At 35.4% G+C, this 11,849-nt stretch overlaps 1 protein-coding gene across 1 annotated transcript in view; it reads left to right on the top strand.

Moving 5' to 3' along the window:
- The window catches only part of arid2 (AT-rich interactive domain 2), a 76,044-nt gene extending 64,408 nt beyond the window's left edge, over positions 1-11,636 (top strand). Inside the window, exons 16-21 of the mRNA XM_015352936.2 lie at positions 4,294-4,451; positions 5,058-5,196; positions 5,284-5,366; positions 6,626-6,749; positions 9,048-9,139; positions 9,746-11,636. Of these exons, the coding sequence (XP_015208422.1) occupies positions 4,294-4,451; positions 5,058-5,196; positions 5,284-5,366; positions 6,626-6,749; positions 9,048-9,139; positions 9,746-9,857 (708 nt within the window). The 3' untranslated portion in view covers positions 9,858-11,636. The remainder of the gene's footprint in view (positions 1-4,293; positions 4,452-5,057; positions 5,197-5,283; positions 5,367-6,625; positions 6,750-9,047; positions 9,140-9,745) is intronic.
- The last annotated feature ends 213 nt before the right edge of the window (positions 11,637-11,849 follow it).

Raw genomic sequence — 11,849 nt, 5'->3', positions numbered from 1 at the left:
TGATTTGAGTTGGTCATTGTCATGGGTCTTGCAATGGGATGAAAGTAATTTTGTAGTTACTGTTAATCTATGAGAGGTGGAGATGCTCCCTTTTTAGAATGGTAGAGCATTTATGGACAAAAAAACGTAATTCTTTTGAACTCATCTCACAATGGTTTCTAGATTACCATTACAGATGTCAGTAACAAGCAAATGTATTAAGTACATCGATAAATTCAGTGGGTCAGTAAGTCTACAGTATCTTTTACACTTATTTTTGATAAAAACGGTTGAGTATTTCCTCTTTTGATGCTGTAACAAAATGAAATACTAGTATTTTGAGAACTCTGGTGATTGCTTCCTTGAAGTTTTGAAGTGTGAACCTAAACTAAAACAAGACTCTTACATTGACAGTTTGAATTTCTTCTCCTTCTGAAACCAGTACATATGGTTTTGATTTGCCAGTGTTTTAATCGGTTGCAGACATCAGGGAAATGAATGAGAGCATATTATTTTTGTATAATAGTAGCCAGAAAAAAATTGTAATAATTGAGGTCTATTTTTGGAGAACCTTAAATTTAATTTTAAATAAATCCTTAAATTTAATTTTAATACACTTGCAAAATTAAATTCTGTAATTTTGTATAAAATACTCTTTGAACTGTAGGTCTAAAGGTTCCTTTTTTTGCCCATTTAACGGTCATCATTTTCACTTCTTATTCTGTGTTTGAAAGCACATGATCTTTTTATCCCCTTCTTAATTTTTAAAAGTTTAAAATAGCATGTTTTTGAAAAACAAATACACACATGAGAAATTTAAATTTATTCATTTTATATTCCTTTATTTTATCATTTACGTCATTTGGGCTAGTGTGCTAAAATAAATACAGTTGAATTATTCGATTTTGCGCTCCCCATGCCAAAGCCACCTTGTTGTGTTATTGTGTTGGAATCGGTTTTTTTTGAAGAATGTTCCAGTCTTTGCTTTTGATGTATCCAGCAAAACATGCACAGAGCAAATGACTTGATACATTCGAGCCTGATTGAAAAAGATCTGCTTCACTTACTTTCTGATCCTTTGTTTGTTTTTAGAGCTTGTATTATTCTTGTGTTGTCTTTCTATAATAATAATAATAATGATGATAATTGCTTACACTTATATAGCGCTTTTCTGGACACTCCACTCAAAGCGCTTTACAGGTAATGGGGACTCCCCTCCACCACCACCAATGTGCAGTATCCACCTGTAGCCAATATAGCCACTGTGTTTCTTTTTTTACCTTTAAATGTTTTTTCAACTTATGTGGAGACTCTCAGTACTTATAGTCATGTGCGGATGGTACTAAAACTAGCTTTCAGAGACATTAAGTTTATGACCTTGGCTTTCATTGATTTTGCTACAACCGTGCTTTTACCATGATGACTACCAAAACTTATTTGAAAGCTACGGAAAGTTAATTGTAGACTGTAATTGCACCAAGTCTGATAAATTAATGTTCCTGAAAATGATTCTCTCCAAGTTGACTTCGATGAATGTGGTCAGCATAATGTGTGTTCTCTAACACTGCAAGTACTGTAACTGCAAAGAGGTGCACATCAGATAATTTCGTCTATTTTGGAAATGGTCACTGAGCTTGTCAATATAACTAATTTCTCCATTAAAATTCTACTTCAAATACACTCTTTCCCCGGGTTATGCAGGATTCAACTTAAGCAAATTTGACTTAACATAAAAACCTCCAATGGGTAACATTTTTTTTTCTCAATAGTTATATATGGGTGAACAGCATGGAGTAAGTGTGATGTGGTCTCTGTCTTACTCTTCAGTTTTGCTTTGCTTTTGCGCGCTTGTGGTAACTACTGCATGTTATCTTATGCTTTTTCACTGAAATACGTATTGCAATCATGTAAGGGAAGCATTCAAGTGATTTCATTATCTTTATGTTTTATTGTAGTGTAGAGTTTGTATAATTTCATTTAACAATTATTCTAATTAATTTACTGTACTATATATGTTTTAAGTTGTTCTGTGTTTGGTGTTTAATTATTCTAATTATGGGGTTTTAAAACAATTTTTCATTCTTCATTTCATGTTTCTCCCACTGTATGAAAGAGGGAAGTTTCCTTTCATTCTCTCTTTATCTGCTAGCAACTGGTAGCTACTGCTGGGTTCTCTGTCCTTCTCTACCCCTCTCCATCATTAGCACACACATCTGTTAACCATTAAAAGACAATAATCTCTGGTGAGCTTGTGATTCTGCTCTCCAGTCTGCCCTTCCTCACTTGCAGACACAGTTGGGACAAATAAGGGAGGGTTGCTGCAATATCATGAATGGTAATTATATGTATTCACGCAACAGCTACGAAAGTGTCACGTTTAACATCCATAAGATTCAAGTAACCTAAAAATTTGAGGAACTGAACCCTTGCATAACCTGAGGAATGAGTGTAGTGTAATTGGTTGAATTTTAAGTTAAAAGGGGTTTCGGTAAGAAAATGCCTGTTTTCACAGCAAACAGTTGCAACAGAGATTGCAAAACAACATTTATGTTTTGAAAATTGAAATCACTGCGTAGAATTAAGACTTATTCTTTGAAAAACAGGCTTTAAATAGAATAATAGGCTTAATTCCATTTTATTTTAATCTAAAAAAAGTTTTAGTGAGTAATTATTTTTTATTACTAAATTACAAAACGTTATTAATAGCTTTCTGTTTGTGCCAAACGTTTTTTGAACTTGGACCAAGGCCTCTTCTACATTTTCGAATCACTGGGAATCCCCAGGCAGCAGTGGAAAACTGTCTCATTGCCACCAGGGGAGTGACTTGGCCTCGGTCCTATTGGCTCCCGGTAAAATTAAGACACCTGTGACTTGCCAGACACCACTAGGCTTGTGTGGAGACATTAGAGGGGGACTGAACCTTTGTATGTCACAGCTGTGCTTGTAATTTGTCACAAGTCAAGTGGCTTCTTTATTTGGACGAAAATAGGAATGATGATATGTGGATATTGGGGCGTTGCTCTGAGCAGAAAATTGGTAGTTCGAAACTGGCTATGTATGTAATCAACAAATTACCCATTCTAAGTGTCTAGTTAAATTTACTAATTATAATATTCTGTTTTACACAGGTGATTTCAAAACTTATTTCAGAACTGAAGTACTGTCAATCACTGTGAAGCCACATCTTCCTCAGCAGTTTCATGTCATTTTAGTTGTTGCATAATAGGGAATAAAAATTAAAAATGTTTGATTTGTAATATGTTGATGTAACTAACTTGTCAATACATTTATTGTAGATATATTTTAAGTTATAACTATTAGAAATATGACTTTTTCAGATAAGTGTATCTTTATTTGAGCTCTCACATTTTGATCCACAATCTTGGCTGAGCTTTGAGTGATTACAGAAATGACTTCTGAGTAACTCCACTTGATGAAGCACTGCTTCAATACAGCGGTCAGCCAGTACACTGCCATGCTGTGTTTCCCAGGGAGGGTGAGAGATTCATCTCACTCAATAGCTATTATTCCTTTCACAGTGGTATCCACAACATAGTGGTATCTGCAAGACTACCAGCACTGAGCTTCCAAGCCATACAGCAAGTGTATGCACTAGTCAGCTGCACACCTAGCAATTTCCTTCATGTCAGTTAGAATTCTTATGTTAATTGAGAGATGTGTGTTAAAACTCGAGGTATTATGATTCATAGCTTGAGGGAGACAGTGTGGATTTGTTTACACTGTAAAAACTAGAACCGTTAAGGAACTGTCCACAAAGAAAGACAAGAAACATCTTTTATCTGTTGAGCATAAATGGTATCAGCCTGAATGTTCTGTGCTGTTCAGACTGCACTGTCTGCTAGGTTTTTTTATCCCACTATAATGTATAATTGTGGTTTAAGTAGTCGGACTATCCAAAATTCATTCTCATTATTTTCCTTAACCATTCATAATGTTTGCCCATGTAATGAATCATCTTAATCAAATGTGGAAAAATGTTTGACAGACATGGTAAAGCTTTATATTGGAGTCCTCCAAACCATTTTGAAACATACGTGACTTCTCTAGAGTGTTTTATTGACAATATTACTCTATTCCACAGAAGTAGTCATTCTTTGATTAAAAAATTGTTTTATGTCAATAGCTACTAACAAATGTAGGTGTTAGGTGGGAGTTTAAGGAGTTCCTTTTCAAAAGTGTGTTTTCTAATGGGCATTGTTTTCTCCATCTGACATACATTGTCATCTAAGATATTTAAGTATAGCAAACAACTCTGATGATAAAACAAATCTTCCTGCTCCTATCCTTGTGCAGCCTTCATCCATCGTATCACCACCTCCACCACAAAGTGTACAGGCATGCCAAGTGAGCTCAACACCCCCGCCTCCTGCAAACCAGGCCTCAACTGCACCCTCAGAACACGTCAGGAAGCCTGGGCAGAACTTCATGTGCTTGTGGCAATCATGTAAAAGGTATTTGTTTCCTCTTCCTGGAGCTCAGGAACTGCTTTTGGTTGCTGTGTGTACTATATAATGGTTTTAATCATAAGCAGCAGATTTATTTAACAGTTTATCCTTTTGTTGGTCATTTTATAGCACATATTCAGAATCAGTTTAATTTTAGTTCATCTCCTTTCTGGCTTATGGGAAAATAAGATTGACTTCTTTACCTTTCATTAGAACTGGAATGTGATTTTACTAAGACATGTGGCGTATCTCCGGAATGTGTGAAAATTTCAGGATTAGTCCATAGGATGACGCACTTCCTGTTTTTGTTTAGTGGCTTTCTGATGTTCTTTATGCTGTGCAAGGGTGTCGCTTAAAAATAAAGAAAAAAAGATCATTTCGGTCTTAACAAGACCTTTACAAACGCATTATTGAGAGGTTTGAGTAGTACTGAAGCATTTCGATCCCGCATTCATTTTCAGTTTTACCCAGATGCTTCCCAGCATTCAATAAGCCAGAACAAGTATAGTTTGTATTTTGATTTTTGTATGCAAAAGCAGGGTATTTTTTTCTTCTGACCAGTTAATTGTTTGGAAGAGAAACTGTGACTCATGGTTTTCTTGGTCATTTCAGATGGTTTGACACTCCGTCTCAGGTGTTCTACCATGCAGCCACCCAGCATGGAGGCAAAGAGGTTTATCCAGGACAGTGCTTCTGGGAGGGCTGTGAGCCATTCCCTCGCCAGAGATTGTCCTTCATCACTCACTTACAGGCAAGAAACCTAACCTCTTACCGACTACCATTTCTCCACAATGTTTCTGCGTTTCCAAAGAAGTGCTAATGGTGTTTAATCATGCAGGATAAGCACTGTTCACGGGAAGCCCTACTCGCTGGATTAAAGCTAGAAGAGCTGGCGCAAGGTGGCAATCAGAAAACTTCCAAGTAAGATGGTTTCTTTAGACTTCAGTTTTGCTTCTGGTTTTCACAGGACATCTTTTAATTATTTTCCTTGTACCTTCAGTAATTTTGGGTACCTTATTGAATCCTCCCAACTCTTGTGTTTGTTCACAATTGTATTGAAGGTTTTTTACGTGTGAATGTGAATCAGACAGGCCAGTAACACCAGTTTCATTGTCACAGATGTCTTAAAACAAGCTCTTGTAGTAAGCAGTAGATCAGAATTAATTTCTACTCATGTCAAGGTTTTTTTTTTAAGTTATTTCTTTTTTGGCATTTTATGGACAGTGTGAACTATTCTGAGAATTGTATGAGGGCTTTCAAAAGGAGTATTGAGCGTATTCATTAGAAAAGTGAATTAAGATCATATGGTTGGGCTTTTCATGCTGAAAAAAAATCTCTTGCTATTCCTAGTGTATGTATCTTGATAATTGTTATGCACTCCTTAAGCACTTACATTTTTATTGAAATATACAAATGTATTTACAGTTTATGTAAAAATTACAATTTAAGTACATATAGTTTAAGATACAACATTTGTTTTAAATTATAACTCCAGATCATGTCACTTCCATCGTTGTATACTGCATATAATAATTATGATCTAAATCTGTAAAACTTTCTTTCCATGTCCAGTACAAAGTATATGATAAATCCTAGTTTACAGGTTGTTTTGAATACCGTAACAATTTTGGTCAAGATAAGAGAAAAATACTGCTCCTCAGGAATCATTATAATGACAAAATTAAAAAAAACTATATATACAAGACTGAAAACATATAAAGTCAATCCTGTGATCTTCAGAATCGACAATAAAATATGAATTAGGACAGATGTGGAAACTGTGAAGAACTGCCTTTAAAATCAAGGTTGGAAAGCACGTTAGATTAAAGGGTTGTCGGAGCAGAGAACTAGGAGTATACCCTGATGTCCTTCAACAACTGGATAAAGTAGCTAATGAATAGAAAAGAGCTACACTAGATAAATGGCCTCTTCTAATTTGTAACCTTTTTAAGTCAGAATGGAGGACTGAGGTGATGTGTTGCTTAAAGGTTCATCATTGTTTGAAATTATGGAGACACTAGTAATATTGCTTACCAAATAACAGAGTAATTGCAAGGCTGAAGCTCCTGCAGCTGTTAAAAGACACAGTGACTGAGACCTGATTCTCTCCCTGAGTGTAATTTGTTCAGGACATGGAAGTTAACACTGTTTACACTGTTCTATTTTTTTTCCTTTTGTAGGCAACAGCCAGCTGCAGGTAGCACTTCCACCCCTAGAGCACAAAAGGCCATTGTAAACCATCCCAGTGCTGCCCTCATGGCACTTCGAAGGGGATCCCGAAACCTAGTGTTTAGGGATTTCACAGTGAGTATTAATGGATACTTCTCTCTGAACATAACTTTGTTAATACTAGCCTTTAGCAAGAAGCAAAAAATATAGCAGCCAGAAAAAAATTTTGCTTACCAGCTTCTCATCTTCAGTAAGCCAGTTATGTTTGTAAGAGGTATATTTTTAAAAGAATTAAGTACAAAAGTTTGACCGTTTAAAGTTCATTTAAAAAAACATGAACATAATAAGACCTTCCAGGACAGTTTTTATGATACAGTAAAAAAAGAAAACAAGTTCTAATGTTTCTTTCTTCAGAACAATGTAACCTGCTGTTGCGATGAGGTCACATACACACTCACCTTGATTCCAGTCTCACGCTCTCAGCACATGATTTATTGCTGGTGGTTGACGCATGTGGATAAAGGTGGAAGGCACATAGTCAGATACAAACATAATCAGAAACAGCACATAGGTTACAAAAACATCCACATCGTCCTGATCAGTAGTACGATGAGAGTCTTCTTGGTGTTAGAGACCTCCACATGCTTTAGGTTTAATAGTAACAAGTAACTTTGTGATTGGTTAGATGTGAACAAGCGTCTATGTCCTGTGTGGCTGGGTTAGTAGGAGTTTTTGGAGGAGAGGTTTTGGTTGAGGTAAAAGGAGTTCTTGGAGAGGTACTCTATAGAGAGTGAAGAGAGAGTTAATAGTGGAAGTAGAGAGTGGAGCAATGGTAAAGTATTGCTGTTGTAAGGATTTAACATTTAACATCTTAACCCGCATATAGTTTGTTTTAACTTTATTTTTCATCACACTTAGTGATTCTGTTCATCATACCAACTAGTATACTAAGCTGATCAATTAGAACTGTTTTGGGAGACCATATTTTCTCCATCGATGGGACAGTCTCAGATTTTTTTTAAATACACTCCATTCCCAGCTGTTTATTCTGATTTAATCTGGGATATTTTTAGTTATTTTTAGTGTTAATTTACGTCCCATCCAGTGTATAGGCCTTGTACCCGTTGCTTGGATGGATATGCTCCAGCTGCCCCATGTGCCGTGTTTGGAAAAGCAGTTAGTAAATATGTGGATGCAAGCAATTCTGTGTAAACGCATATAGAGACATTCATTAAAGTGCAGAAATCTTCCCTTATTTGCTTTAGTTGTGTCTGGAGTGAGGAAGCAGGGACAGGAGAGTAGAATTGCGGGCTCACCAGAGTTTATTGTCCTGTGATGGTTAACATGTGTGCGCTAAAGTTGTAAGGGGTAGAGAGAAAGAGAGAAACGTAACAGCAGCTAATAGTCCATGATGTAGAAAGAAAAAGAAAACTTCCTTTATATATGGGGAGAGAAATAAAATGGCAATGAACGAAAAAAAACATCCTATAATTAGTATAAATACTTAATATAACATACATTTAGTAACTATACAGCAAAATGAAACATTGGAGAAAGATATTGAACTTTTAATTAATTTCGAATTAATATACTGTACATTTCATTGCCCTATAAGGTACGATTCTGTAATTATACACAAAAGAAAAACACTTTGGAGCTTCCCTTACATGATTGCGTTACAATTCACTGTGGAAAAAGAGCACGACAGCACGTAGAATGTAACACCACATAAAAACACAGTGAAACTGAGAGTAAAATGGAGCCCTGGTGGTGAATGTTATGCATACTCTGCATTAATAAACCATAGAAGGAACCTGCTGAACTACTTGCTCTTAACAGATCTAATGTAAACTTTCCATAATTCAAAGGTTTTACTGTGGGACCCACGGGAGGTTTTTATGTAAAGTGAGATTTATGTAAAAGTGGATATCAAGACTTACAGTGCCTTGGAAAAGTATTCAGACCCAAACAGCATATTGCAGTTTTTTTTTTTTAGGAATATTTTCTAACATAAACCAATGTCACATTAAAATAATTTTGAGTTTCAGTGCTTTGAAATAAAAGTATCACAGAGAACTAAATTTCAATGTAGATTTGTAATTCAGTAAAATGAGAGAATTGTCAGGTGTCTGAATACTTTTGCAAGGCACTGTTTGTATCCCAGGAGAGGGTTTTTCACTCAAGTAAATTTGAGTACTAGAGTCTGTATTTGTATTATTTATGCTGACACTCTCAAAGTGCACAAACGTAAGCTGCTTTTATTTTAAATTTGAAAAGAGATTGCTAGTATGCTTTTGGTTTATGCTTTATGCTGACTTATACTTATTAGCCAAAATTAGACATTGCAATTTGGAAGACTGAAGAAAAATTAAGACATGTAATTGGTTGATTTTAGCTAGACCCACATTATTTAAAGTATTTTTTTCTATTTAGGATGAAAAAGAGGGACCAATAACCAAACACATCAGGCTGACTGCTGCCTTAACGTTAAAAAATATTGCAAAATACTCAGACTGTGGCCGAAAGTAAGTATAATGCTGGATATTTTTAATTAAGACTTTACATGTGAAGATACAGATATATCAATTAATACAAAATATCAATGACAAGACAAAACAATATCTGAAATTTGTCAACTGACAGTGAACTCGCATATGTCTGTTGAAAAACCAAGAGTTTTTGTAGACTCATAATTTTCTGTGACTAGACAGTGCAAGGAGGCAGTAAAGATGGCAACAAAATGCTGTATTAAGAGTTTTGATTTTAAGTGAAGCAATGTCAAGTTAAATTTTAAACAATTTATTACTTAGACTTCACTTAGAATGTAGTGTACAAAGTATTGTGTTGTCTACTGCCAATTCTTGGCTGGTCACATGGTGAAGCTGATCCCTGTAAGAAATAAAATTCTTAGATCATTAAGCTACTAGATGCCAAAATGAGCAAGATGGGCCCAAATGGGCCTCTCATTTTTATGTTATGTAATAAAAGTGAATTATAAATATGACCTGACATTGTTCTCAGATTCCTTTTACATTGTCAATTTGAAAGTGTTTTTTTTCCTTTTTGGTTATTGAAGGCCTGGACGTTTCTTTAATGGCCCCTTGTCTCATGCATGTTTCTTTCCTGTGCAGGTTGGTGAAACGGCATGAAAACCACCTGTCCGTACTAGCTCTAAGTAACATGGAAGCTTCCACCACCCTTGCCAAATGCCTTTATGAACTCACTCATTCCCTTCAGCCCTGAGTCCGCGTCAGGACATAAGACTCTTAACGAGAGGAAAGTCTTCATTTTTCCCCCTAACCTGAGGAAAAAAAAGTTGAAACAAAAAAAGGAGGAAAACCACATTTCAAGTACTATTACTGAAGATAGAGTCTTAATGGAAAGGAGACCGTAGGCTGGCATATTTATCTGCTCCCGTGATGCAGATTGTAAGCTTTGTATTCTGATCACTGAAAGAATCCCTTTGTTCTTCATACAAACTGCCATGGGATCTTCCACCAGCTGTCTGCAGGATGCCACTCAAAAGCAGCTTTATCCTAAAGGAAACTGGTATGATCAGAATTCAATACCATCCACATTGGAACAGATAAATTTAAATATTAAAAAACTTTACAATCAGACAAGATATGAGCATTATTTTTATTCTTCCCAAAACGAGCACATTTTTATATTGACGGAACTGTTTGACTAAGATGGGTTGAATACATGTTTCAGCACACCAGAAATAAGCCCTCTGGTTTTTTTTCGGGGGGGGGGGGTTGCCGGGGGGGTGGGCACCAGGGGACAACTGATGACTAGCTACGGATCGTGTGTTTTTCTTTAGAAATTGGTAGCTTGGTTTTCTTACTTGAGCCGATATATTTTCACTTATTTATTATCAAAATTACCAATATGATTAAATGAAAACCTATGTAAATATTTGTGAATATATATTAAAAAACAACTTTCATGCCACTGCAGCCACTGGAAACACACTCTGTGGTGTCATAGAAGCATTATTTGGGTAGGTTCCAATGATTTTTTTTATGATCCCAGTCACTTGTATCAAATATGATTATATACTCCGCAGTGGATGAATGTTAAAAAAATCTGTGTAAATAATTCTGCAAAGGTACTGATGCTGTAAAGTTGGGGGGGGAGAAACAGTTTTTGTGGAACTGTGATATTTTTTTTTGTATTATAATACCTTGTAGAACTCATTTTGCTGGCTGAAAGAGTATGGAATAATATATCTCATGTCATTTTTGTAGAAGAAAAAATATTGAAGGTATTTTTTGGTTTTTCCCTAACATGTATCCACTGTAAACGTTTTTGTCACAGTACAAGCACAATGCTTGTACAAAATTATTTTGTATTTGTAAATTGGTTTAAATACATGGAGTTTTATACAGGTTTTCTCCTGTGTTATATTTGCTTTATGTGCAGGTATGATATTTTCTTCACTACTTTTTCTATCTTAATATAGTGTGGAGTTTTATTGTACTATTTTTTCATTCTTAATACCATTGCCACATTCCTGCTCACATCCCCAAACTGTGTCCTCTTTACAGCGTGTTGTGTAACCATTTATAACTGCCTATTGCCTGTTGTATTAGCATCCAAAAACGGGGAAAATCATCCCATCACCATTTCTGCTGTGTCAGTAGGATGTGCAGTATAAATATAGATCTAACAGTTTATGTTATAGAATGGCTTTATTTACTTTGGTGACTGTTTATAGTTTTTAAATAAAAGACTGAACATTTTTTTGTCTTTCTTTTTATTTTAAACTTTACCCATAAAACTTTTTTGTGTGCGTGTGTATGATAGAAGTGGAAATGGGGAATAGAGGGTGAGCTTCCTTTTTGCTTTTTCACACCGTAAGTGTAAAACATTCCTTGTGTCCTGTAGTTTTAGGCTGCTGTATACTGAGAAGGAAGGTGATGTGGACAATATAGCAATATTTTTATGTTTTTTTTATATTTTAAAGGGGATTGTCTTTTGTTTTGCCAATTATTTTATAATAAACACCAATAAAGCTGATCTAGATGGTCTTTAAACAATTATTAAAGGGTATTTTAGTTCATTTTTATTGTTTTAAGTGCTCTTTGTGGTTTGTCCATTTTTTCCTCTCCAATTTGGAGTGTCAAATTCTGTTCTCATTTTATGTCTGTAACCCCTAAACTACAGTGATTGAAGTTTACCTTTCTCACCTTTGAGCTGCAAACAGGTCTTTTCACCTGGCAAACTCAAGGC

This window comes from Lepisosteus oculatus, chromosome 7 (assembly GCF_040954835.1).
Source record: "Lepisosteus oculatus isolate fLepOcu1 chromosome 7, fLepOcu1.hap2, whole genome shotgun sequence".
NCBI lineage: Eukaryota > Metazoa > Chordata > Actinopteri > Semionotiformes > Lepisosteidae > Lepisosteus > Lepisosteus oculatus.
Note: the sequence above shows the minus strand (reverse complement) of the source record. Positions and strands in the feature narration are given on the sequence as shown.